Source organism: Mustela lutreola, chromosome 10 (genome assembly GCF_030435805.1).
Source record: "Mustela lutreola isolate mMusLut2 chromosome 10, mMusLut2.pri, whole genome shotgun sequence".
NCBI classification, from domain to species: Eukaryota; Metazoa; Chordata; class Mammalia; order Carnivora; family Mustelidae; genus Mustela; species Mustela lutreola.
This window is the reverse complement of record NC_081299.1, coordinates 45,626,806-45,648,985: the sequence shown is the minus strand read 5'-3', so window position 1 is coordinate 45,648,985 and position 22,180 is coordinate 45,626,806. Positions and strand designations below refer to the sequence as shown.

General features: G+C 38.2%; 1 protein-coding gene across 1 annotated transcript in view; it reads right to left on the bottom strand.

Moving 5' to 3' along the window:
• The window catches only part of C8A (complement C8 alpha chain), a 66,640-nt gene extending 44,874 nt beyond the window's left edge, over positions 1-21,766 (bottom strand). The window contains exons 1-2 of the mRNA XM_059137464.1: positions 21,600-21,766; positions 4,653-4,755 (exon numbers count right to left, since the gene is read on the bottom strand). Of these exons, the coding sequence (XP_058993447.1) occupies positions 4,653-4,755; positions 21,600-21,676 (180 nt within the window). The 5' untranslated portion in view covers positions 21,677-21,766. The remainder of the gene's footprint in view (positions 1-4,652; positions 4,756-21,599) is intronic.
• Between the last annotated feature and the right edge of the window lie 414 nt (positions 21,767-22,180).

Genomic DNA, 22,180 nt, shown 5'->3' with positions numbered 1-22,180 from the left:
AAGGTTTGGTTCATAACTCAACCTTAGAGCAATAATTATTCTCCCTGAAGGTTTTCTTTCAGAACTATTGGAAAAGACCGTTTCTTTTTGCTGAAGTTGCTGGGAACGGTGGGCATCAAGTGGTCATCTAACCTACTATGTAGAAAGAGCCCATCCAAGAGATAGAGACAACATCTGAATCCCTGGGTCCAGCTTTGATTGCACACAAACAAACACCTGTTCAAAGAAGAACAGGACGAATAAAAATGCATACCCATCTTGGAGCTCTCTGGTTTCATGATACTGCTTTCTATATGGTGTACACCTTCAGGCACAGGTGTAGAAGGAGGAAGTTGAACCCTAAGATATGTGGAGATATTTCCCACCTTCAAGTAGCTAAAGTCTACTTGAGGAGATAAAATCGATAATAATAGGAAACATGCTGTGTGGAGAGTTCCATGTAGAGTGTCCACAAAGGGAACTTGCAGCACTATATTTTCTGCTCCTTCTTACCTTGGCTCAGCCCTGAAGCTCCTCCTTCAAGACTGTTCATAACTGAGCAGGAAAGCAATAGTTTGAGCAATAAGGAAAGTGGGTTCTTAGCCCAATCCACCCACCCGGCATTCCTCCCCCCACTCCCTTCCTTCCTTCTCTTTTCTTTCTTCCTTCCTTTCTTTCTCTTCTTTCTTGTTTTGTATAGTTGGTGCACAATATTAAATTAATTTCAGTTGTACAACGGAGTGATTCAACTTCTCTATGTTTTAATATGTTCATGAGCATAGCTACAATCTGTCACCATACTCTGCTATTACAGGACCATTGACTATATTCCCAATACTGTACTTTTCACTCCTATGACCTATTTATTCCATAACTGGAAACCTGTATCTCTCACTCCCCTTACCATTTTGCCCATTTCCTCCACTCCCAACCCTCTGGCAACCATCATTTTTTTCTCTGTACTTCTAGGTTTGGCCTGCTTTTTGTTTGTTTGTCTATTCCTGAATTTATTTCTTGCTTGCTATACAAAGTAGCAGTGCCTGGCACTTTGTGTCTCAGTTTCCAAATCTGTAGAATGAAGTGGTCAGCCGAGGCGACCTCACTAATTACAGTTACTAATGATTCTTTCACTTGTGTCCTGTAGACACAAGAGCCTGAGCATGAGAATTTAGACTGACTGGGTTCAGACCCCAGAGTCCCTTACCAACCAAGAGCAAACCATTTACATTTTCTGAGTTCCTGTTGTCTAATGGCAAGTGAATGTGATGACCCCACACTTTGAAAGGGTGTTGTGAGAACTGAGTGAGAGAATGTGTGAGGAAAGCACCCAGCCCCATGTCTGGCCTTTCACTGGTGCTCACTGAACAGAAATGGTGTCTGCATCATTATCAGTGGAGTCTCTTCCAGCGGATTCCACTGGGTGCGTGTAGAACAGTACAACGTGGCCCTCTCTTTCCTCTTGCCTACTTCTGTCTCCACAATTTCTCATTAGTGAAGAGACAGAAAGGTCGGCAAAAAAAAAAAAAAAAAAAAGGTGAAGAGCAAGCCTGTCTGTTTGCCTTTCCTGCCTCCCCGTTAATAAGATTGTAAATTCAATGGGAAGAGATTATAATTAACGATCAGTTTGGGAATATTAGGATATTTTCATTCTCTTCCCACATCTTGCCAAGATGCAGTACATAAAGGAGGCCTCAGCATACCACAGTAGAGCCATGTCTTCTCACTCTTTATAAAGTTCACCAGAGTTTTAAGACCTGCAATTACCAGTATGATGGTGATGGTATCTACCATTTTTTGAGGGCCTACTACTGGCTGGACACTTCACATTCTTTATCTCATTTAATCCTCACAAGTGGAAGAGGTTACGTGTCATTCTGAATTCCATTTGAAGCTGGGTTGGAACGCCAGTTCTGCTACTTACTGTCTGTATGTCACTGAGTAAATGACTTATCATCTCTGACCCTCTGTTTTCTCATCTGTGGAAGGAGAGATCTGAGAGTCTTGAGGAGACTAGTGATAAGGCATGTAAAAAAGTCAGCACATTGGCCTGGTTCCTGGAATGCACTCACTAATAATAGCTATAACATCAGCATCATTTTTGTAGCCAGCTATTGGGATACTCCAGAAGGATTTATGGCTGAGTGTGTGTGGGGGGGGGATTGGATTACATAGCCACTAATATCACTTACAACTCTCTACAGGGTTCATGGGGAGGCAGTGGAGTGAAATGGTCAGGCACATGGGCATTTGGGGATCAGACCGGCCAAGTATTGAGTCTAGACTGTGCCTCCTTCTTTATGGGTAACCTAACCAAAGGGACAATGGTTTCTATCTATCACAGTTGGCTATGAAAGTCAACTAAGATGATTTATTAAAGCAGGAGCACAGTGCCTGGTATATAGAAATCATTTAATAAATAGTAACTATAAATGCTATCATCATCCTTCTTGAGGTTTCTGTGTTGGAATGCTGGTGCAGACACAAGGTTCATTCCCAACAACTCTCCATTTCCTGGGTTATTATCAAATAATGAAGACATTGCTCTGCAGAGAGGCTGGTGCAACTACTCCCTTAGGGACTTCTCCGTGTTGGTGCCTCTGTTGGTATCATTAAGACATAATTTTCTTTTCGAGCTAGTCGATAATGTTTCTCTCTAGAAATGCACATCTTTGTTTGGGTGATTTTGAGAGAAGGGGAAAAAACATATTAATAAGAAGAAATTAGGGGTGGTCTTTTGCTTAAGTAATTAACAGAATTTAATGATTTTAAGGATTATTTTAGAGACACGCGCTTTTTCGAGTCACGAAAGGAGTAATTCAATTCTGATTTAAATAGTAAACCATTCACCTGTGCTATCTATGTAAACTGCAACACATGAGGAAAAAATATATATCGTTTAGATGTATAATAAGTTAAATAATGGCCATGCAAAGAAATCAAGTCCTAGTCCTTGAAAAGTGTAAATGTTACCTTATTTGGAAGAAAGGGTCTTTTGCAGATATTATCAAGGTTTTTGAAATGAAGAGATTATACTGAATTATCCAGGGAGGCCCTAAATGTCATCACAGTGTCCTTATAAGGGAAAGGCAGAGGGAGATTTAACACAGGCACACAAAGGAGACCCACGGAAGAGAAGGAGGCAATATGGCCAGAGAGGCAGAGATTGGAGCATGGAGATCGACCGCAAGGCAAAGATCGCCAATGGCCACCGGAAGCCAGAAGAGGCAAAGAGCAGATTCTCCCCCAGAGCCTTCAGAGAGAGTGTGGCTCTGCCAGACTTCCGGCCTCCAGAACTGTGAGAGAACACATTTGTTGTTTTAAGCAACCCAGTTTGTGATAATTTGTTACAGCAGATTCAGAAAATTAACATAGGCTATCAAAGCAAGATGAGATTTTGGGAGCTAGATAACTTTGCAGCGTGCAGTCTAGGATTCCCTGGTGTATCTCAGAAACAGGAGAGGCAGAATAAGTAGTATCACGCTTAGGAGCTAAATAGACTAGGTCCAAATTGTGTTTTCAAATTGTAGGTCCAAATTGTAATGATTTTGAATTCCATGTGATACTGAACAGCTCATCAGACCTTCACAGAGTAGCCCGGCCTCTAGCTGGGAAGTGGGCCTGGAGGCAGGAGAACCACCAGCACGCTCTGCACTGCAGAAGCTCAAGGTGAGGGAAGAGTAGGTCTTGAATTGGGCAGCAGGAGTTGGTTGGATATTGAACATTTATTGCATGCCAGGTGCATGAAAAAAAGAGCCCATTGCATACCTTACTCATTTAATACTCAAAATAACTATATGCTAGGAGTACCACTACTGTTTCCATTTATAGATAAGGAATCATAATACATGGATCAAAATACATGTCCAAAGTAACACAGCAAAGAAGGTGCACAGCCAGAATCTAAACTGAAGAATCAGAGCATGAACCCTTGGCCTTGACAGTAATGTGTCAATACACGTGGTTTAGGCAGGGGTCTACCAACTGGGAGAGGTGAGAGCCTGGAGGTACCTCACCCTGGATGCATCCAGTAAAAACATGTGTTGTCTGTAGAGATTTTAAAATAGTGATAAAATAGAATAGAAGTTGTTCTGCCTTTTATCATCACCCCAAGCCAGTGATCCTGAACAAGGTCAACTTGAATACCCCCTTTCTAGTATAGCAGAGTCCTCCCCAAGTCCCTCTTCCCTTGAGATGCCGCTGGCTTTAGTGACCGATTTGGACTATTCAAAACCATGTCAGCGGGCAAGATAGACTCATGTCTGTTCACTGGGTGTGCCAGTCTTTTCAATCCGTGAAAACAGAATCCTCAGGGACATTCTTGGGTTCATCTCAGATCCCCATGGTTCATTAGTCCCTCTCGATGACCATCCCTGGAGGGCAGCAGACTGACCACGACCCAGAGAGGCCAGAGGAAACAGTGTGCTCTTGTCTGAGCGGCCACCTCTCTGCCCACAAGCCATAGCATACGTATCTTTGGCAGTCTCGCCCAATAATGGCTTGTAAACAACATCAGAAAAAGTTTCACCATCCACGTGCCCATGGCTTCCAAATACCTATTTCTAGACCTGATTTCTCCCCAGGCCTCTAACTTTATAGACCTATTTATCTCCATTTAAATGCCCAGTATGCCATTCAAATATTACATGGCCCCAAACTGGTCACAAATGTCTTACCTTTTTGTCCTGGCATGGTAGGCAGTCCGTCCACTCTGACCAGTGACTGAGCTGGCAGCTAACGGCTCTGGGACTGGAGTTCTGAACAGCCCGGCTTACTCTCCTAGAGACAGGGGAGACCTCTGCTTCAATTTTTAAGGCTCTTATCATGGTGCTTTTTAGTTTTGTTATAAATTGAAAAAGATCTTTTAATGTGAAGGTATCTTATTAATATGAAAACAGATTAATTTTTCCCCAGCTTTGTTGAGGTATACATGACAAGAATTGTATATATTTTAGATGTATGATGTTATGGTTTGGTATACATTGTGAAATGATTACCACAAGCAAGCTAATTAACACAGCTATTCCCTCACATAGTTGTGTGTGTGTGTGTGTGTGTGTAGATCTAGAGATCTCCTCTCTTAGCTAATGTCAAATACACACTACAGTACTATTAATCATAGTCACCATATTATACATTAGGTCCCCTGAACTTATTCATTTACAACTGAATATTTTGATAATTTGACCAACCCCTCCCCCTTTGTGGCCACGATTCTATTCTCTAGTTCTATGAGTCACACTTTTCTAGGTTCCACCTATAAGAGAGATCATGCGATATTGGCTTTCCCTGTCATTCTTATCTCACTTATATAATGTCCCCCAGGTTCATCCATGTTGTTGCAAATAGCAAGAGTTCCTTCTTCTTTAGAACCCATCAGATGTTGAATTTTTTAATCTTTTAAAAAATTTTTAAAAAAATTTTAAAATTCAAATATAATTAACGTACAGTATTATATTAGTTTTAGGTATACAATATAATGATTCATTAATTCTGTACATTACTCAGTGCTCATCAAGATAAATGTACTTTTAATCCTCTTTATCTATTTCTCCCCTCTTCCCCACCAGCTCTCCTCTGGCAACCACCAGTTCGTTGTCTGTATTTAAGAGTCTATTATTTTCCCTTTTCCTCTTTTTTTTCTGTTCATTTGTTTCATTTTTTAAGTTTCACTTATCAGTGAAATAAAATGTATTTGTCTTTCTCTGTCTGGCTTATTTCACTTAGCATTGTATTCTCTAGATCCATCCTTGTTGTTGCAAATGCAAGATTTTATTCTTTTTTATGGCCAAGTAATATTCCGATATATACACACAACATCATTATCCATTTATCTATTGATGGACACTTGAGTTGCTTCCATATCTTGGCTGTTGTCAATAATGCTGCAATAAAACAAGGGTGCCTATATCTTTTCAAATTACTGTTTTCATATTCTTTAGGTAAATACTCAGTAGTGGAATTACAGGATCATATGGTAATTCTGTTTTTAACTTTTTGAGAAACCTCAAGACTGTTTTCCACAGTGGCCACACCAGCTTGCATTCCCACCAACAGTGTACAAGGGTTCCTTTTTCTCCACATCCTCACTGACACCTGTTGTTTCCTGTGTTTTTTATTTTAGTCATTCTGACAGCTGAGAGGTGATATTTCATCATGGTTTTGATTTGCATTTCCCTGTTGATTAGTGATGTTGAGCACCTTTTCATGTGCCTGTATGTCTTCTTTGGGGGAAAAAAAAAGAGTCTGTTCATATCCTCTGTCCCTTTTTAATTGGATTATTTAGTTTTTTGATATTGAGTTGGTGTTGGATATTAACCTTTATCTAACATATCATTTACAAATATCTTCTCCCATTCAGTAGATTGGCTTTTTTGTTTTCTTGATGGTTTCCTTCACTGTGCACTTTTTATTTTGGTGTGGTCCCAGTAGTTTCATTTGCTTTTGTTTCTCTTGCCAAAAGAGACATATCTAGAAAAATGTTTCTACAGATGATGTCAAAGAGACTGCTGCCTATTTTTTCTTCTAGGAGTTTTATGGTTTCAGATCTGGCATTTAGGTCTTTCATCCATTTGAGTTTATTTTTGTGTATGGTCTAAGAAAGTGGTCCAGTTTTATTCTTTTGCCTGTAACTATCCAGCTTTCTTAGCACTATTCATTGAAGAGACTATCTTTTTTCCATTGCATATTTTTGTCTCCTTTGTTGTGGATAATTGACCATAAATGCGTGGGTTTATTTTTGGGTTTTCTCTTCTGTTCTGTTGATGTAAGTGTCCATTTTTGTGCCAGTACCATACTGTTTTGATTACTGTAGCTTTTAGTATATCTTGACATCTGCGATCATGATATCTCCAGTTTTGTTATTCTTGATCTGAATTGGTTGGGCTATTTGGGGTCTTTTGTGGTTCCATAGAAATTTTAGGATTATTTGTTCTGGTTCTGTGAAAAATTATCTTTTGTATTTTGGTAGGGATTGCATTAAATCTGTAGGTTTCTCTGGATAGTATGGACATTTTAACAATACATTTAACAATTTGACAATACTGTATGCAGGTGTGGTGTGATGCTGGTGGGTTTATATATATTACCTATTTTAATTATCTCTCTTAATTTTAATAGATTTCCAGTGGAGTCTTCAAGGTGTTCTATGTATACTATCATGTCATCTGAAAATAATGACAGTTTTACTTCTTTCTTACCAATTTGGATATGTTTTATTTCTTTCTCATCAGATTGCTGTGACCAGAACTTCCAGGACTACATTGAATAAAAGGAGTGATAGTGGACATCCTTGTCTTGTTCCTGGTCTTAGAGAAAGAGCTCTCCGTTTTCACCAGTGAGTATGTTAGCTGTGGGCTTGCCATATATGACCTTTAGTATGTTGAGGTATGTTCCCTCTAAACCTACTTTTTGAGAGTTTTTATCATTAATGGATGTCAAATTTTGTCAAATTCTTTTTCTGCATCTATTGAGATGATCATTTTTATCTTTCATTTTATTAATGTGGCATATCATGTTGATTGATTTGTGAATATTGAACCATTCTTACATCCTTGGAATAAATCCCACTAGATCATGGTGAATGATCCTTTTAATGTGTTGGTGGATGTGGTTTGCTAATATTTTGTTGAGGATTTTTGCATCTGTTTTCATCAGAGATGGCTTGTACTTTTCTTCTTATGTGTTGCCTTAGTTTTTTGGTATCAGAGTAAGGCTGGCCTTATAGAATGTATTTGGAAGCTCTCCTTCCTCTTCTATTTTTTGAACTAGTTTGAGGAGAATAAGTATTAACTCTTCTTTAATAGTTTGGTGGGATTCATCTGTGAATCTGTCTGGTCCTGGACTTCTGTTTATTGGAATTTTCTGATTACTGGTTCCATTTTGTTAGTAATAATCTGTTCAGATTTTGTTAGCTTCTAATTTAGTTTTGGAAGATTGTCAATTTCTAGGAATTTACCTATTTCTGCTAGGTTGCTCAATTTGTTGTCATATAATTTTTTGTAGTGGTCTTTTATAATTCTTTGTGTTTCTGTGGTGTCAGTTCTCTCCTTTCTCTTTGGATTTTATCTATTTTGGTTCTTTTTCTTGATGAGTCCAGCCAAAAATTTACTATTTTTTTTATCTTTTCAAAGAATCAGGAGAACTAACAATTGTTTTTGAAGACTCAGAGTAGCAGAAATCCCAGTGGTTAAGAACATGGGGTTTGGGGTGAGAGGACTAGCTTTGAATCTTGCCACCTGCTGACTTGGAAATCTGGTAACTTAACATCTCTTAGCTACAGCTTTCCCATCTATGGGAAATTTTTAACTATGCTAAAAACAACATTACCTGATGGAGTTATTGACAATATGTTAAAATACTTATGAAGTATTCGTTAAAGGTTGGCTTTTGTTATTACATGTTAGGATGTTCCATGAATTACCTCATCATTTAATTCTCTATAATGATCCGAGGAGGCAAATATCATTAGCCCCATTTATATATAAGAAAGCTGAGATTCCTAAGAGCTAAGTAGTCCCAGAAGCCACAGCCCAAGGGTGACAAAGGCAGAATTTGACCTAGCTGGTTTGATGGCAGAGCCCATGTTCATTTCCTCATCATGCTGCTACTTCTTCGTTTCACAGACCAGCCAACAGAACTGAGAGAGTGAGAGCCTTGCCTAGGGTAGTGCAGGTAGAAGGTAGAAACTGGTCTTTCTCCAAGGCCATGTTCTTCCTGGTACCCCATGCTGTATCCTCAGAGGTTAAAGAGCTTGCCCAGGTCACACAGAGTGAGGTGGACAAGCCACAAGCTTGCTCGGCTCCAAGCCTGAGCTTCTTCCCACAACATCATTGCTGCTACTGCAGGGTTAGAGCATGGTCAGCCCACTGAGCAAAGATTGTAGGAAGACTGTCTGTTATCTCCAGTATTACTATAATTTCGGAGAGCTAGGCAGCCTCTGTTTTGACGAATGGCATAATTATCACCCTAGCGTAGGAGAAAGGGTGCTTCACATCTCATACTAGTTATTCCATGAGTCACTAGTCGTGATGAATGATGACACCCAGGTTGAAACCCAAGACAAGGAGCCTTGGGGAAAGCAATGTTCATCTTTAACACTGGTTTTCAAACTTGGGTCCCAGGACTCTTGTACATTCTAGTATACCATGGAGGACTCCAAAGAGCCTTTGTTTAAGTGGGCTGCATCTACTGATACTGATACTGATTCAAAATCTGAACAGAAATTTTAGCAATATGTATTTATCGATCTATAGATAGGTACATATTTAGCAATATATACCTATTTTTTAAAAAAGATTTTATTTATTTATTTGACAGACAGAGATCACAAGCAGGCAGAGAGGCAGGCAGAGAGAGAGGGGTAAGCAGGCTCCCCACGGAGCAGAGAGCCTGATGCGGGGCTTGATCCCAGGACTCTGGAATCATGACCTGAGCTGAAGGCAGAGGCCCCAACCCACTGAGCCACCCAGGTGCCCCAATATATATCTATTTTGATTTTAATATCAAACTCATTACATGTTACAATATATGCTGTAATTTTATTTGAAAACAGATTTCCTTGAAAAATAATTAGTGAAAAGTATGTCATTAATCTACATGTTTGCAACTGTGTTTTATGTTTGAGTTAGTAGAATGCAGTTCGAGTCTCATTTCTGCTTCTTCATTCAATCTGTTGCTTTATGTTGTTTTGATTGAGAGGTCTTTGAAGAAAATCAGCCTCTTAGATGTATATAGTTGAAAATATTACACAGTTGAGGGGAATTTTAACAGTCTTTTCAGATCACTGTGGGTATTCTTTTTTGATACTACACCACAACTTTGACAAGTGGTAATTTTTTAAAATGTTAGTTGTAATATGGAATCTGAAATCATGTCAATGAATTTTTTTGCACCCTCTTACATTAAAGTCCACTGGTCTCTGTGTATTTTGAATGGATCTGGCACTCCTACATGATTTTTGTAACACCGGGCATTGGAAATTTGGAAAATAATGGTTCACTATGCATATCTTAACAATGTTAACACATTTTACTCTCCAACATAAATTAGTCAAATTTGTTAATATCAAATATCAGTGATCTCATCAAGCTCAGTGGGTATGTTTTCCAAAATTTAGATTTTTGTTTGAAACCTCAAAAATTTTTATCATTGATAACAAATGCTATTATTTGGTTTCCTTGAAGCGATGGGCTCCCTGTTCATTTTTGAGACAATGCCTGCCAAATAAGTAAGCCTGAATAACGATAACTTGGCAGCTATTTTGTTGAGAAAAAACAATGTTCAAGGGAAAAAAATTGGTTAATTACTTTTCCTTAAGACAAGCACCAGACTTCAGGATAACAGAAGTTCATAGTGCATTCTTCCCCATTTTGTCACATCGAATATTTAAATAACTTGTATTCTAAGATTGAGGCATTTTTCTCAGAGATTCAAATTTACTAACATTCATGATTTTTATTGTTGCAAGAGGGACTCTCTTAAGTCAGACTTAACTTCTTTCCTGTTTGATACACTGCCAGTGTATCATTTTTGTATTGATACAAACTGATACACTGTTTGATATCACTGTCTTGATTTATACTAAGACCACAGTATTTTTATCTGCCATAACTTTTGCACCATCAGTGAAAATATTAATACAGTGGAAATGGCAAATGTCTTAGTGTTATTATGATATTATTGTGAACCCACCGAGCCCCTCTGAAAAGATCTTGGGGACTCCCTGGAATCTGCAGGCCACTGTTTAAGAAACGCTGATCTATAAAATGATGTTGGTATGTAATACCAGTGCTCCTGTCCTTCCAAAAGCTTCAGCACTCGGCTCACAAACTTCCTCTGTATTCCAATTCCTTCCATCACCCTGGAAACCCTGTCAGCCCCATAAATGAGTTATTCAACACTTGCCTCTCAGTCACTCCTTTTCCTCATCTCCATGGACCTTTTTCCTCACTCCACTATCTTCTATGGTCAATCCTGGTCCTTCTCACTCTCTGAAACAGCTTCTTCTCCAAATCACTAGTCCATGAGTCATCTGTGAATGGTTATTTGGGGGTTCTTCTCCTTCTGTATTAGATGCTCAAGGATTCTCAGTTCACTTTCATTTGAACTTCTTTGGAACTTTTACTCTTGTGACACCTAAGCTTTCTGTCAATAATATCCCCTCCTATTTTAATTTCCCTTTGTAACTAGTTTTGAGTCCATGATCTATCATTTTAAAATCATAATTATGTCCTAAATGTCTGGACTCTACTGCTCCTTTAATCATGCCTACCTCTAAAACCCAATACTGAACTAATCCAACTCTCCCTCTTGATCTGGTTAACGCCTAGGTATCTTTCAATGTCATCCTAAAGTTCATTTCTCTAGGGAAATATTTTTCCTCCCTTCATCTGGTTTAATGAGTCTCTGCACATTTTCTCAACACTTAATGATCACCTTTGTAATATTTGTCTCATTTTTGTCTTCATCAGATTGTAAGCTACTATGAAGGCAGAGACTGTCTGTATGTTTGTTTACTGTTCCTATCAGGGTGCCAGACCCAATGAAAGTGTTCAGTGAATATTTAGGAAAGGGGAAATAAAAAAGAATGAAAGGAGGGGAGCAGGGAGGGTGAGGGACAAAAAGGGAAGAGAGGAGGGAAGGGGGAGAGAGGGAGAGGAAGGAAGGAAAGAAAGAAAAGAAGAGAAAGAATGAGACCAAGTTACAGGAAATAGAGTGACATTGTTTAGAGACTTACTTGAACCTAATCTAGGGTTAGAAGCTAATTAATGAATCCTGATAACTAAACATTCAAATGGCTCAAGATTCTGTCTATGTGTCATTTTTCTGATAGACCATCCTAAGAATAAAAGTTTGAAGTATGGGGACATGGAGAAAGACAGGGTTCTAATCATCAAAAGAAGGGTAGAAGATACATGGTGAAGGTTTGGGAACAGAAAATGACTCCAGGATTAGTTTTGCATCTCACTATGGAATTGTCAAGATAATGTCAGTGTAAGCCCACAGAGACTGCATTATGATGTCAAAGTGGAAGGAAACACTATTAATGGAAGGAAGCAGAAGCCTAGACAGAGCAGGGCTGTGTTGCTGTAGTTTTTAAAAGCTTTGTGACATGATGTCTAGACAGAAGCACACATAGTAATGCTATCACTGAAGCAAGAGTACAGAAAGTATGCAAGGACCATTCATTAAGTCATTATAGGGCTCCAACCTTTTAGCCAATATCAATATGTGCAGTATTTTCTCGTATCATTCCAATGAATCTTTAAATGGAGTTTATTTTTTGCTTATTATAAAAGTAATACATTCTCTTTAAAGAGAACATAAGAAAAAAATGCCTCTGACCCTCCCACGATTAATATTTTGTTATATTTCCTTCTGCTCCATTTTCATAATATAATTGAGGTCATACTGAATATTACATTTTATATCCTGATTTTCCACTTAATACCATAGCAGAAATGTAAAGTATTTATGATGGCTACACATGGTTCCACTCATCTAACAGCAAAATATTAGATTATTGACCACCCAGTGTTTCCATATTCTAAGTTCCTTCCTGAAGATACTTCCTGTAGAATGGGATGGTTGGGTTGAAGGATACAGGTGATTTTAAGGCTTATGACACTGTGGCCAAATGGCTTTCCAGAAGAATTATATCATATTTTTAGGAAACCATGGATAAATCTGTGATCTAGTAAAGCTCAGCAAATAGTTTTAAAGCATCACCAAAAAATAAAAAAAAAATAAAAAAACAAGAAAAGCATCTCCTAACTGCTGAGAATGTACTCATGCAATAACACTGAGAGTCAGGAGGTTTTTTATTATAATTTTTAGTTTACATCTACTTTGTTATGCTACAATGAGCAAGTTTCTTTACCTAACTGGCTTTTAGGTTTTTTTGTTTTGTTTTGTTTTGTTTTTTAATCTATAGAATCACCACAAGTCAATATAGTACTATGGCAGGATTTCTCAAAGTGGTCTCTGGGGAGTGCTCAACCTGGGGTTCGGAAGGAAGAGAAGAAAATATACATGTCAAATTTGGATAAATTGCATACAACATGCTACTCTTAGAAATATAAAATGCAACCTATTAAAGGCCCTGGGAAGTTCTGCATTCTAATTTGCACAACCCAGCATTTCCCCAATTTCTTTTTTTTTTTTTATTTTTTTTTATTTTTTTTTTAAAGATTTTATTTATTTATTTGACAGAGAGAAATCACAAGTAGACAGAAAGGCAGACAGAGAGAGAGAGGGAAGCAGGCTCCCCGCTGAGCAGAGAACCTGATGCGGGACTCGATCCCAGGACCCTGAGATCATGACCTGAGCCGAAGGCAGCGGCTTAACCCACTGAGCCACACAGGCGCCCCCATTTCCCCAATTTCTGAATGCATCATTTCTTGTTTCATGTAACATCTGTAAGATTGTGTAATGCAATTGAGGGCATACTGATCTAACAAAAGTGGTTTGAATTCCACCAAGCATGTATTACAATCCAGTTTCTGCTATCTACTGAACTTTGATTTCCTTATAAGTGAAAATAGGATACTAATAATTTGTGAGACTGTTTTGAATATGGGCTAAGATCATGAATGTAAAGCCCCAAGCACAAGCCCAATGTACATGTCAATTCCTTCTCAACCGCATACATGCTCATCAAAACTCTCCATCTTTATCAAAATGGTATTGAATGTCTACACTGGATAGGGCTGTGAACTAGTGACATGCTACCCATCTGGCTTTTTAAACAGGGTGGCACAGAAGGCAAAGGGCCTAAAACCTGGAGTTGAACATGCAATCTCTGGGTCAAATGCTTGCCCCTGCAAAGTGTCTACCTCAGCAATTGAGATCACATAATAATTAATTGTCTAAAAGGTTAGAAGGCCTAACCCTGATTATTGCCAGAGGATCATCCTATTACGTTGGCTCAGCTTATATTTAAGACTGATTATCACTAATTATATCATCTTGAAGCAGATCCATTCAGTTATTACATGGAAATTACATCATGAAACTGAAGTATTTTAAGTTGACTTTGAAAGTTGGCTGAGTCTCTGGTGACCTCCATGTTGCTAAATCCGGTGGAAAGTTTTCTGACTTGGTCTTACTTTCCTCTGTTAGCCATTGTTCCCTTCTTGATATTGGCCTGTCTTAGACAGCTTCAGCACCACACTTCCTGCCTCCCTCCTGACCTCTGTGGCCAGTTCTTTTTGAGTTCTCTACGAACTAGAATGCCTCAGGGTGCAGTACTGCCTTTCTTTTCTCTTTCTGCTTCTCTCACTCTTAGGAAGGTGAGAACATTTCCTGGGCTTCCCATGACTTTATGCTAATGCCTCCTCACTTTAGATCTTCAATCTAGACCACTCCATTAAAATTCTGTTTTCTTTATCCAAGTCAGTGCCTCCGAGGCATGGCAAACTTTCAATGGCTCCAAATATCAACTTTTTATTTTCTTCTTCTTCTTTTTTAAAGGATTTTATTTATTTATTTGACACAGAGAGAGAGATAACAAGTAGGCAGAGAGGCAGGCAGAGGGGGTGGGGGGAAACAGGCTCCCTGCTGAACAGAGAGCCTGATGTGGGGCTCAATCCCAAGACCCTGATATCTTGACCTGAGCCGAAGGTAGAGGCTTAACCCACTGAGCCACCCAGGTGCCCCTTAACTCTTAATTTTCTTCTAACCAGATTCTCTCTCTGTTTTATCCACATCCAAAAGTGGAATCACCGTAACACACAGTTGCTTAAGCCAGATACCTGGCCATGGTCTTTAACTACCTCCTTCCCCTAACCTCTATATCCAATCCTTTGGAAATTTCTGTCATTTTACTTTCAAGATATATGTCAAATATCTTCTTCCCTTCTGTCTCCCTTTACTGCTACAACTCTAATTTAAGGTACCGTTATCTCTCACCCAGATCACTGCCATGGCCTCCTTTGGGACCTCCCACTGCAGCTTCCTCCCATTCTTCTCTGCACAGCCACCAGGATGATTTTTATTTTTTTTAATTAGAGAACAGGTAATCCCTGCCCCCCATTATAAGACCTTCTGGTGTTTTTTGGCTGGCGGGTTGGTTGGTTTTTAGTACACAGATTCTTCATCAGGATCCCAAGGTCCCCTGTGATCTGGTCTCTTGCACATTTTGGACATCCTTTCAGGGAACAATCCCCTACTCTCATGCTGTTCCCATCCTTCAGGGCCAGGAGCATGATGGGCCATTTGCCACTGGAAGGTCTTCACCGAGGCTGATCTCTCCATTCTCCCTTATTCTTCACGTGGCCTCTCCTTACTGTCCTACATCCCTCAGCTTAAATCCCACCTCTAGGACAGCCACCCTGTCCTTACATTACTATAATACCCTCTATCAAAAGGCCTTATTAGTTTCCTTCATAGTACTTAACATAGTTTTTTACTGTAATGTTTTGTTTACATGTTTATCGACTCCATCACTACACTGTAAATTCCATGAGGGTAGGAACATTATCTGTCTAGCACCTACCATACCTAGAGTATGCACTGAATGAATAAGTGGACAAACAAATGAATAGATGGATGAAATGAACAAAAGAAAAGTATCTTCTATGTGCTGTGTGCATACAGAATTCCACACAGAACTTCTGGTTCTAGGCACATGCCAGGTTTTCCTGCAGTGGGTTCATAATGCTGTTTCCCCTGCATGCAATAATCACACCTCATTCATCTGGCTGAAACTTCGCAGTTCAGTTAAGCCTCTCTTCCTCTAAGTAGCTTTCTTTGACCTGCCTGCCCTATGTTAACATCATGCCATATACATAGAGTTTCTCATACTTTATTTCCATCTCTACACTGCAGGATCTATAAGGCAGAGGTCACAACTATATTGTTTGCAGGCCAGTGTTAAGTGTGTACTTTGCATATGGTAGGAACTCAGAACAAATGTTGGGTATAAATATATTACCTCATTCACTTTTATATTATTTCATTTAAATAATAGAAGAACCCTGTGGGGTGGGAACTATTACACCCATTTGATAGGTAAGTAAAACAGAGTCATAGGGAGATGAAATAAACTTGCTTAAAGGTATATAGGTAGTAAAATGACAAAGCAAGGATTTATATGAGGGGTGCCTGGGTGACTCAGTGGGGTTAAAGCAAGGATTTATATGAAGGTTGTTGGACACTAAACATATGCACTGTATTAGCATTCCAAGATATGCTATGAAGGATTTTTGACAAAATGGAAAGAGAGTAATAAAAATAATATTTAAAACCTTACCACGTGCCATTTTTGTGCTAAGTACTTAGTATGAATTCTCCTAACTCCTGAGAAGCACTCAGTTAAATATGTATCTCTGTTTTATAGATGAGAAAGTTGAGTCTTAGTTTAACTTGCCCAAATTCTGGAGCCACTAAGTGGTGAAGCCAAGACTTAAACCCAGATTGATCTCCCTCCAAATCCCATACCCGCTGCCACTTGAAGTATAGTTAACGATTAGTTAACCTGAACAAAAGTGTCCACATTCACATGGCTCACTTCTGAGTCACACCCACTACTCTGACTGTTCAAAGTATTTAAAAATGCACATAGCTTGAATACATACTGATTTCCAGTTATCTGGACAACCTTTGAAAATAGTCACATGGCCTTAGCCCAGGGTATTTTGGTAAACACACTCTGATGCCTGGTGAAATAAATAAAACAGAGAAGGATCATGATTTAAACTTCTCAGAGTCCATGACCTCTGTGTCTTATTTAATGAAACAGAGGTCATCCTCCATGTTTGATGTTCTTACTCATGTTTGCATCAGTCCTTCTAAAGGAATTTTGTTCATTCTCCATCAATGGAAATTTTTTGTTGAAAATGTTATATTTGCATTACTTACCAAAATGAAAACTTTTTTGGTCTTTTTTTCTGGTGGGTGAGGGTAGTAGGAATGGTGGAGATAATAGCCACCTGATTGTTCCACTAGGTGGCCAAGGGATTTAGAACCTGTAAGACTGCTTTCTTTCCTCTCTGGCTCTGGTCCTCAATCAGGAGATAATACTTAAAACAACCCTTAGGAGGACATGATGAGGCTTAATTGGCCAGTATTCTTAAGATGCCTGGTAGAGAGGTCTGGTTGTTATGTAATATGCTCCTTCTCTCTCCCTCTGGGGCTCAAGTTTTCTCCTTGCCACACAAGTGGATGGATTAAACCTGATGTTGTCTGTGTCAATCCTAATTCCAAAGGTCTGTGATATAGAAATGATGGAAGCAGCAGACAAGAACATTAGAAGAGTTACTGCACATATATCCACGTATGGAGGGAGACTCATGAACATGATGATAAGTGGAAGACACAAAAGAATACCAAGGAAACTTTTAAAGCTGAAAATCATTACACAGAAATGAAAAAACTCATTGAATGGCTTAACAACAGATTAAATACTGTGGAAGAAAAGATTAGCAAACTTGAAGAAACAGTGACAGAAACTATCCAAAATGGAAGAAAAAGATAAACAGACTGCAGACAACAACAACAAGAGTAGAGCCTCATTGGTTTGTGGGATATCGAGCAGTCTAACCTATCTATGACTCTACTATCAGAAAGAAAAGAGATTATGAGACAGAGAACATATTTAAATTAATAATGGCAAAACTTTTTTACAAATTTGCTGAGAACTATAAACCTATAGAACCATACCAAGGTGCATCATAATCAAATTGCTGGAAATCAGTAATAGAAAATTGTAAAAGCAGTCAATTTTTTAAAAATGACATATTACACAAAGAGAAAAGCAGATTTTTCCTCAGAGACTATGCAAACCGAAGATAATGGAATGACATATTTAAAGTGATGTGATAAAGGCAAAATAAAGACATCTTCAGGTCACTGAAAATGGAGAATTCATCAGCAAAAGTCATTCTGCATTGCAAGAAATGTCAGAGGAAGTTACTCAGTGAGAATAAAAATACCAGAAGCTGTATCATATTATTTGAAAGTAGGCTATGATAAATTACGGATATATATCGTAAATCTAAGAACAATAACAACAGCAACAAGAAAGCAGAATAGTTAATAAATCATTTGGAACTAGAAAAAATATTAAATCTAAAAGATAAAAACCAGAATTAAAGAACAAATGGGACACATAGAAAGCAAATAAAAATGTGATAAGCAAATGCAGAGTTGTCAGTAATTACAATTTATATAAATGGTATAAATACTGTGATTAAAAGACAGTGATTGTTAGATTAGATACTGAAGCAAAATTCATTTATGGGCTATCTACATGAAGCATACCTTAAAGTACGAAGAGTCAGATAAGTCAAAATAAAATAGTAGAAAAAACTCACCATGCAAACAATAATCATAAGAAAGCAAGAATAGTTATACTAATAATAGACTGTAGAACAAAACCAATTGCTATGGATAATGAGAGCCTTTCATAATGATAAGGAGGCAAGTCATCAAGAAGACATAATTATTCTAAATATAGATAGATGATAGGTAGGTAGATAGATAGAGAAACAGAGTTTGAAAACACGTAAAGCATAAACTGCTTCTTTTTGCTTTCAGGAATTGAAAGGAGAAATAGACAAATCCACAAAGATAGCTGGAGACTGCAACATCCCGCCCTCAGTAATAAATAGAACAAGAAGATGAAAACTTGAGCAACATTAACCAGCTTGATTTAATTAGCACTACACCCCAAAACACAGAAATACATGCTTTTGAGTGCACACAATATATTCACTAAGAGATCATATATTCTTTATTATAGAACAATCTCAAGAAATTAGAAGGACTGAAAATTGTTTAACCTTTTTTTTTTTTTTTAAAGATTTTATTTAGTTGTCATAGAGAGAGAAGCGAGAGCGAGCACAGGCAGACAGAGAGGTAGGCAGAGGCAGAGGAAGATGCAGGCTCCCTGCCAAGAAGGAGCCCAATGTGGGACTTGATCCCAGGACGCTAGGATCATGACCTGAGCTGAAGGCAGCTGCTTAACCAACTGAGCCACCCAGGCGTCCCTGTTTAAACATTTTTATCTGATGCATTACTATTTTATTTAAGAATGTGGTTTTCTTTCTTTCTTTTTTTTTAAGATTTTTTTAATTTGACAGAGAGAGAGAGATCACAAGCAGGCAGAGAGGCAGGTGGCAGGGGTGTGTGTGTGTGGGGGGGGACTGGACTCCCTGCTGAGCAGAGAGCCCGATGTGGGGCTTGATCCCAGGACCCTGAGATTATGACATGAGCTGAAGGCAGAGGCTTAACCCACTGAACCACGCAGGTGCCCCAATTTTCTTTAATTTTCATACAATCATTTTATACATAAGCTTAAATGTATTTTACAAATAACATGATCAGGCATATATTACATTTTTTTAGAATTAGATTATTTCTTGCCCAGCATTATAATTTAATATTTGGAATTTTTAAAATTATTATTATTTTTTATTATGTTGTGTTCGTCACCGTACAGTACATCACTACTCCTTGATGGAGTGTTCCAAGATTCATTGTTTACATATAACATCTGATGCTCCATGCAATACATGTCCTCCTTAAGTTGTTTAAACTTTTTAAGGCAACACACATGCTAAAATGTATTATTTATATAAAAGATGTAATGGAGATCTATTGATACTTGAGACTGGATATTACAACTGGTTTTCATCATCATGATTTTATTTTATTTTCTTAAAGATTTATTTACTTATTTATTTGCCAGAGAGAGAGCACAAGTTGGGGAGCAGCAGGCAGTGGGGGAAGAAGAAGCAGGCTCCCACTGAGCAAGGAGCCCAGGGTGGGACTCAAACCCAGGACCCTGGGATCATGACGTGAGCTGAAGGCGGACACTTAATTGACTGAGCCACCTAGGTATCCTTCATCACCATTATTTTTAAATGTTTTTCTCAATCCCATATTTCTATTAGGGGTTGATAATAAGCAAATGGTAAAGAAGAGCTCATAAAAATAAAAATGTACCAAAAATTTTAAATTAAAAAAATTTTTAATTTAAGTGTACCATTGAAAACATAAATGTACATCATCTGTTTTTCTCACTGTTAGGTTTCATATAAGATTTTATTTGGAGCAAAAAGTGTGACACTTAAGTTTTGTAAATGTTTGAAAGCACTGACCAAACTTGCTGATCCATGCCGAGGGGCACATAATACATTTGTTCTACCTAATTCTTGTCCACCATCTGAGAGAATGGAAAGACCAAAATATGACAATAGCAACCACACAACACCGCGGGCAGTAGTTTCCACTGAATGTTTGCAAAGTACCAGGCATTGTCTTAGGTACTTTCATCCATTTGTTTCTCTGAATTTCCTTCCATTTTACAACTCCGAACACTTACGTAACTTGCCTGAGATCACACCGACAGTCAATGCCAGGGCCATAATTCTAACCCAGTAAAATCATTTTACCATGTAATCTTCCATTTTCAAAGCCTGGGTCAGATAAACTGGCATTAGACACATAAGACCTCATGATTTCCTACTTCAGCACTTTGTGAAGTATTTAATTGGTTCTCTTTTGCCTAGACTTCAAATTTGCCTCTTCACTGGTCTGTCTTCTTTGATAAGTTCATCAAACATCAAGAAGCTTTGTTCATTTTCAAAAAGGATTACAATGATAAGTTTTATAATTACGAGTATCTCAGCAGAGATTTCCTTTACCACTGTTCTCTTGCCTTTATCTTGTAATTATTAGAGGTGAATTTTCTGATTTTTCAAATGCATATTTGCTTTAAATACAAGTCGCAAATGAACTGCTTGTAAAAAATGCCTTTCCCCCTCCTGATCTGTTACATAAAGGAAATCTCTCTTGCTCTAGCATTTAAAAGCAATAATGATTCAAAATTAAATCACTCAACAAGAACTTGAATAAAATAGCTCAACTTAAAATCTTCAGTGTTTGGGAGACAAGGACTGCTTTCAAACTACCCCAAAGCTAAAATAAGGGGCTGTTTAAGCACCATTAACATATTTGATGTTAAGATATAAAAACCTGAAGCCAGGCTGGACCATTTAAGGAAATGAAATGAGCAAAATTGCAAAGTACCTATGAAAATATCACTTCCATTCATTACCCTACAGCAAAAGGTAAACTCATTTTAAGAATGAAATGACCCAGCATCTCTATAGTCTCTCGCCTTTCGCAAAATGATGTTATTAACATTACCTAATTGTATCTCCCCTCAAACACTATGAGATGGGAATTTTCATGATTCACAAACGGATGAGTAGAGGTTAGCTGTCTGACATTACTCAAGAGAATTATTATTTATTAAACCGAGTATACTTTATATCTGGGAACTTATTTCATATTCATCAGCTCTTATAGATGAGACATTATTTTTCTCATTTCCAGCTAGGGAACCAGAAGCTCAAAGAGATTAACTGGTGCCCTCCAGATTGCCCAACTATCGAGTATTAGATCTCAGATTAGATTAGACTGAGTGATTTGTATCTAGGTCCATCGGACTCCAAGGACATGCTCTTTTCACTGCCCTGCACTTCTTCACTGGATTGGTAATAATATGAAAAACATCACATTCTATCCTAAAATCACCTGTTGCAAACATGAAAGTGTCTTAGCGCCCCACTCGGTGATCCCTAGGTACAAATCTTGCAGAATTATGACCAACTCACCGGTTCACCTTCTCCTGAATGGTTACCCCAGGCTGACAAGTCATCAAAGACAAGATGAAGAAAGCAGCAGCAAACATTTCATCCACCCTATGTTACTTAGAACGAATAAAATTATTCAGAGAGCAGGAGTCAAAGATGTCTTCAGACTGGGACCAGTAAGATCAATGTAATGTTTGGAACCAACAGAACTCGCTCAATTCTCATTGAGATGTGGTTAATTAGTGACTAGGGTATTGATTAGCCAAACACCCTAAAATCTCAGACACCAAAGGCCACTGTCCTTCAGATCTTTTGAAAAATAATATCCATATGGTTGAGGAAAGGAGGATTTGCAACCAATACCAGTCTAGCAAAGAGATCTTTTTTTCAGAATGAGGCAAAGCCAAATTAAGAGAGAGTCGCAGAATTACTCGATCTTTCTGAGTGACTCTTGGAACTACTAAAGTCAGATCAATTTGCTTTTTAAGACTGAAACAAGGCTAACACTGGTCTATCAGCTTGGTCATAAACAGCTGCCCAAATGTAGAAAATTCTAATAGTTACATAAAGTTTCTACAATGTGTTGCCAAACATCGGGAGCC